This window comes from Aplysia californica, unplaced genomic scaffold, assembly GCF_000002075.1.
Source record: "Aplysia californica isolate F4 #8 unplaced genomic scaffold, AplCal3.0 scaffold00318, whole genome shotgun sequence".
In the NCBI taxonomy this organism is placed as follows: Eukaryota; Metazoa; Mollusca; class Gastropoda; order Aplysiida; family Aplysiidae; genus Aplysia; species Aplysia californica.
The window spans coordinates 224,649-231,275 of record NW_004797588.1 but is presented as its reverse complement, the minus strand read 5'-3'; the positions used below and the strand labels follow the sequence as shown (position 1 = coordinate 231,275).

At 41.3% G+C, this 6,627-nt stretch overlaps 1 protein-coding gene across 1 annotated transcript in view; it reads right to left on the bottom strand.

The window, feature by feature from the left end:
* Positions 1-5,272, bottom strand: part of LOC101856357 (glutamine synthetase-like) — a 13,201-nt gene extending 7,929 nt beyond the window's left edge. The window contains exons 1-3 of the mRNA XM_005102259.3: positions 5,105-5,272; positions 2,653-2,772; positions 1,975-2,160 (exon numbers count right to left, since the gene is read on the bottom strand). Coding sequence (XP_005102316.1) covers positions 1,975-2,160; positions 2,653-2,772; positions 5,105-5,272 — 474 coding nt within the window. The remainder of the gene's footprint in view (positions 1-1,974; positions 2,161-2,652; positions 2,773-5,104) is intronic.
* Between the last annotated feature and the right edge of the window lie 1,355 nt (positions 5,273-6,627).

The window sequence follows — 6,627 nt, the reverse complement described above, 5'->3', positions numbered from 1 at the left end:
CCCAAAACTTGCTAGTTTCACTTTGATTTTTTAAAACTCAAGTAGGGTAACTCTGTTCGCAAAGAGTGCGCTTTTGTGAAGAGGGCGCCACCAAATTTTGAGGACACTTTTTTAATTGGCTCAAAGAGAGAAGTGGCGCATCTTGTCTTGTACTATCTTTGCTTAAAATCAAAGCTTGCGACTGCTTATGGAGTGGCCCGAGAGGGGTGAGGATGCTATTTCTGTGGCCGTGAAACCGTTTTGAATGTTAGGCATACTGTTCGTTGTTGGTTACGAACGTCTTTTTACATTTAATTTATGAAGTTTACGTTTAAGGATGAATTTGACAGCGACAATGTTTCAAAATTGGAAAGGGAAGCAGTGATTATTTGATTATATAGACGCTTCGCCCCTGTGCTTTGCAGCAATTACGTTGGTGTTGTTGTGTTTGCGTCTCTTGGAAGCGTGTTTCTCTGTTGTCTGTCTTGTTGATGGAACACGTATACTGTTTCTTATTTCATCGACAGCTACTTTTAACGTGTCTAGAACTTGTTAGGTTGCTATGGGCGTTGTACTTCTGTGTTAGAGGATCCCATAAACAGCGTCAACGTGCGTGTACACTTTGTTGAAAAACAGCAAAAAGAAGAGAAAATGTTTCGCTCTTTAATACATTCGGGATACCATCGTTAAATTCCACCTTGTTTCAGGCGGCCATGGAATATTCCGGAGACAAATGCAGATGCATTTTGTAGAGTGGGCAAAAATGTCGAAGAGCCTGCATAGCGTTAGCGAAAAATACCTCTGTTCCCCGACAAATCACCCTTTTCATGACCGCGAAGGGCGAGTTCGTGAGTTTCACAGGTCAAAAAATACACTCGATAACCTTACACAATACGTGCCTGTTCTTTCTCACCAGTTCGTTATTGTGAGACGTTGCAATGCGATGACCTACAACTAGCTGCTATGTCTACTTGTCCGAAAGTATGATACTTAGCGGCATTTTTTACCTGCGCTCTTGACTTTTAACTTTAATACGTTTTTTCACATGGACAAGATCAGTAAGACCTGTCTTAGACTACTTAGGGTCCTCAGTTCCAAAAAAGCAGACAGGAGAAACAGTAGGCCTAATGTAGGTCTACAATGAGTATAATTTGCTAACGCTGACTGTAAGCCACTCCATTTTTTATTCATTGTATTATTTTGATACATGTATTTTTGGGTTGATGAGGACTTAATTCATTCACTCTCTTCTTGTTAATTTGTTTGGTGAACTGAATTTATTTGCAATCAACTTCATTCTTCCTGCATTGGAATACACACTCGAGTAATAAAACTTTCACCACTACACCATTCTGACTTCTAACACAATGACCTAATTACGTCATGTTGACCTCGCTCAAGTTCAGGGCTACAGAGGAGGAGCTAGAGATATAAATAGCAAGACAATGGACCAATCGCACATCGCCGGGAGCACTCCAGTGGATTGCTCCAAAGCTATCGTAATACAGGCATTGAATTGTGTAGGCATCGTGAACTGGTCTGAGATGGCGTTATTTTTAGACTGCCTCTATGGGCTTTGTTCGGCTGGTGCACATTGAGATTGTGCCGCCTTATTAATTTTTATGAATTAAGAAACTCGGTCAAAACGTCATCGTTGTTTGGGTCGTCCCATAGAGCATTTTCCGAGATAGATTACACAACTGAGCATACTTTTTTTGACTTGGGTGAAGCACAGAACCTGATATGGTATAGAAGATGTTGTAGAGTTGTTGTAGATGTTGTAATGAACGAATAGGCTCTGGCGAGGAAATTGTATGGGAAACTGATTAGATGGTTGATGGTAAAGGTTCTTTTGTTGTCACTTTGTGGGTGTTGTGCGCTAAAATTTTTGGGCGGCAGTGCACGACCGTGCTCTATGGACGAGCCGCCCCTGCTTTAACCATATTCCGTTTATGCGTCTTTTATTTCAAATAAGACATCTTTTTAAAGGCTTACCTGATCTTCCTTTGAGCTGTCAAATAGCACATTTGCCCCATCAAATGTCCAAAGCGAATGATTGAAGTGAAATCCTGTCCCGTAATGCGCTATTTCATCTGCCTTTGACATAAAGGAAGCAACGTAACCTTTTCTCTTGGAGAATGTTTTCACGTGACTTTTGAACTGTGCTGTGCCATCAGCGGCCTGTGAAGTCAATGGAATAAGAAATGTAGCTTCAGGCTGCATGCTGGGTTTCTGTCGGCACATTCATCTACGTTTTCGGCTATGAATCAAGAATTAGAAACTTAATAATAGTAATATAAATTGAGAGGAAACTCGATGTTTATTATATATTCAAACTATTAAATCCGAGGACTTCAATCTCTTGATTTGCATTTCTATTACATTTTCTTAAAAACAGTAGTCATGGTGTCTGCTCTCTTCGCTTTTGACGTACACAGTACTTGCCTACTTACGTTCCTGTGAAAGCGTCGGCTAACGAATGCTTTATAAGGCGTCTGATTAAAAAACAAAGGAAAACAAACATAAAAGACAAAAGTGATATCTCCGGAAATATTATTTTTCTTGATTTAAGTTCTGCTTATGTTTTAGCGATCCCCGAAAAGTGCTTCTACTTCTAAGTGATTTTTAAGTGATGGAACGAACAGAAAGTTATATAATATCTGTAGCTTTTACCTCTATGCCTTCGGCCACATTAAGCGTGACTTCGAAAAATTCGTTGTTAGACTCAGGCTGCAGGGTTTCTGTCAGCACATTCATCTGCTTGAGTTCATTTAGAAGTTCCAAAAAGAAATCCTAAGATAAATAGAAAAATGTGTATATTATCACATTTTATGGTTAATAGTTGTTCAAGTCATTGTCACTGCAGTTTTATGGTTGCCCACCTTCAAACTCGTGCGTTATCTTCCAGCGAATAATACATGTATAATGAAAGGCATCATTTTTTTTAAAATGCAGTTCTATTAGGATTTACCCAAAATTCAGTCAACTGTAGTAGTTACTTAGAGAACAGTATTCAAAGGTGATACGAGACTGAAATACAATTTAGACAATAACAGTTGAGTGAACTGAACATACTGGCATAATGATTTTTAAAACTTTGTTTGTATTTTGAAACCATGTCTGTATAATACGTTTCTTCTTTTCTGAAATTGGTCCTACATTCACAAATGGCAATTTTCTTTATAATTATAATACTAATAAAAGTTTTGAACAATTCACGCATTACGATATGAGAATATTATTATTTCTTTAAAAAGAATAAAGATTCTGGCCCAGTGACCATTCGACTGACCAGCTTCGGTTCAAGGTTATCCATGCAGGACCAGTGCCAGGATTCGGTAGGGTCTGGTTGTCGTTTTGGGTCATGCAGAATAAATTCTATTTCAAATGAAGATTTCAGAACAAATCCAAGCTGCCTTAGTTCTTCCAACTGTAACACAGCTGCTGTTCGGGGAGAACTGCTATCCTTTAAGTCAGAAAGAGTGACTTCATTAGAACATATCTAAAATTCGTACAGAAGAAGAAGAAGAGGAAGAAGAAGAAGAAGAAGAAGAAGAAGAAGAAGAAGAAGAAGAAGAAGAAGAAGAAGAAGAAGAAGAAGAAGAAGAAGAAGAAGAAGAAGAAGAAGAAGAAGAAGAAGAAGAAGAAGAAGAAGAAGAAGAAGAGGAGGACGAGGAGGAGAAGAGGAGGACGAGGAGGAGGAGGAGGAGGACGAGGAGGAGGAGGAGGAGTAGGAGGACAACGACGACGGAGTGCTGCACCATCGAAATATAAGAAAAAAGAAATATTAGAGAGTGTCTGTGATATATATATATATATATATATATATATATATATATATATATATATATATATATATGAGTGTGTGTTTGTGTGTGTGTATGTGTGTGTGTACACCCACTTTGACCACCGTTTAGAAGCTAACTTTGTGTAGAGCCCACCTACACATAATTCCAAACGGGACATTCAATAGTATACTGTCGCTACCTGTATTATTATCCTAACCACCCACCACATTTACCAGATCGCCCACGAATAAGTAATATTATTCATTTAGGCAAAAACAGGACTAGATGCTACTTACGAGTGTTCCGTTGAAGAATTCAAGGTCACATAACACACGTCCAACGGTCTGTGGCTTTCCGGATGGGCGAGGACAGGCGATAAGTGTGGACATGTCGGGCATGAGGAACTCGTTACAAATGTTCGTCAGATGAGAATGATAAAAATACTTTCCGTCTATTCTGGGATAACAGAGGCCTGGAACAATTTTTTAAATTTAAACAGTATTTCCTTTTTATAGCTATATTATGTTTAAAGTCTGTCAACCCCCCCCGCCCCCCCAACACACACACACACACACACACACACACACACACACACACACACACACACACACACACACACACACACACACAAACACACACAAACACACACACACACACATACACATTTGCAAACTCACAAGCAAACGCACACACACAAAACACACTCGTACTATAGACTTCAACAAAAGTTAAGGACCACTTGCACACACTCTTGCAGCACAAACAGGTGAATAGTAAAACATTTGAAATTTCAAAGATACTTAAATGCAAGTTAATGGGATAATTTCTTAACAAAAATCAAGTCAATTTCAGAATGAAGACGTCACAAACTTAGGCAATATATCGCTCAGAACAACAGTACCCCTCAAAAGAAAAATCCAGGAATAAGTGTTCATGACAGTCCGTTCAAAAACGGGTATACCCACCACGCGGGCAATGCAGCGAAGGCAGCGTCGCCACATGGTGTTAATGAGGGTGGCAATGAAGGTCTGGGGAAGGTTTGCCCACTCTTGCAGGATCTGTAGCAGCTCATGTCGGGTCGGTTAGCTGGTCGTGGCTGGTGCTGCTGGACTTTCTGGCCAAGTTCACCCTATGCATTCTTAATGGGGTTGAAGTCGAAACTGTTTGCTGGCCATGGCATTCTTGTTTTCCCTGCTTGCCTGATATGGACGCCGCCACACACGCACACGTCCATCTTTTGGGTTGACCATGAATCATGACTCGTCTGTGAACAAAACATGGCCCTATTGGGCTCTAGTCCATGATTCATGGGCCCTGCACCAAGCAAGACGACTTGCCTGGTGTCCTGCGGTCAGCTTAGATTTCTTGTTTGGACACCTGGTACGGATGTTGGCAGCATGCAGAGGACGCCGAATGGTCTGGGAGCTCACCGCCGTGTTGGTAGCAGCACGCAGACGATGCCTCATAATGTTGGCTGTCATTGTCCTCTGTCGGAGACCCTGCATGCGGGCATATAATAATAATAATAGATAGCATTTGTATAGCGCATATCCCCGCTCAACAGCAGGCTCTATGCGCTTTACACTATATTATTACCCCAGCAGACCATAGAACACTCCGAAACATGCTCAGCTTCCCGGGAAGCATACAGTGCAAGCGGCTGATTAAGCGCTCAAACACTAACAAACTGACAAGATCTTTCGCTGTCTATAGCTGGGTACCCATTCCCACCTGGGTGAAGTGAGGAAAATTCATGTAAAGTGCCTTTCCCAAGGACACAACGTCGGGCCCTTGACGGGATTCGAACCCACGACCTTACGGTTGCGGGTCCGAGAGCCTAACCACTAGGCCACCGACGCCACATATCGATCCTCTCTCTGAGTGGTCTTCTTGGGTCGACCTGCACATGGGCGTTCTTGGGTTGGTCCAGTGGCTTGATTGCGCTGCCTCAGGCGGACAATGACAGAGTGTGACACTTCAAGCCTTCGGGCAACTTCTCGGGCTCCAACTCAATCATGCAGCCATGCCATAGCTCTGGCACTATCAAATTCTCTCAGCTTTCGTCTTGGTGGCATGTTGATGCGATACTGGATTTTGCGCAAACGGCAGCTTATATTGCCACCAAAGTGAGCACAAATCGAGACCATACGTCTGTTTATCACGTGAACCAGAAATTTTTTACGAGGAATGTCCATGGTTTCGCACACAAGTCGATAAAACCCCCCAGCAAATTTGGCTAAAATTCCCAGAGGATTTCCGTACTGCACTTGATCGTGTTGCCCCTTTAGGGAGCGTTGCAGTACGCATAGTTAACCCATTAACACTTTCATGGGAAACAATTTTAAAACATTCCTTGCTGTCCTTTTTTTCGGATTAAAAAAAAATTAGGTCTGTCTGTAAAAGTGGTCCTTAACTTATGTTGAAGTCTGTATGTCTTTTTTAGAAAATATAATGTACTCTGAAATACAATAACACTTTAAAAAGTTTCTGGTGTCAAGGCAGTTGCCATAATTTGGTTTACCTGGATAAGTTGCAATCCCTTCGTTCAGGCTATCTGTCACTTTTTTTCTTGAAAACATACGTCCCAATGGTCGGCAGTGAATGTCATAAACAACCAGTTGAATGTACTCAAAGTCCACGACGCCTCTATGGGCTTTGTTCTCCATGCTTTCAACGGATCCGCCGAAAGTCTGGGACATAAAAAAAAATGACTTGAGGAGAGATTTCAGAGTAAAAGTTGCTATTTTCAGAAAATCTGCCAACTGCTTAAGTTGGGAGCGTTCGGCTCAAATACATGAACAAAAAAGGAAGAGCTTGTTATAAAATCTTCAATTTATGCGACGTTACACCGCAATGCTGT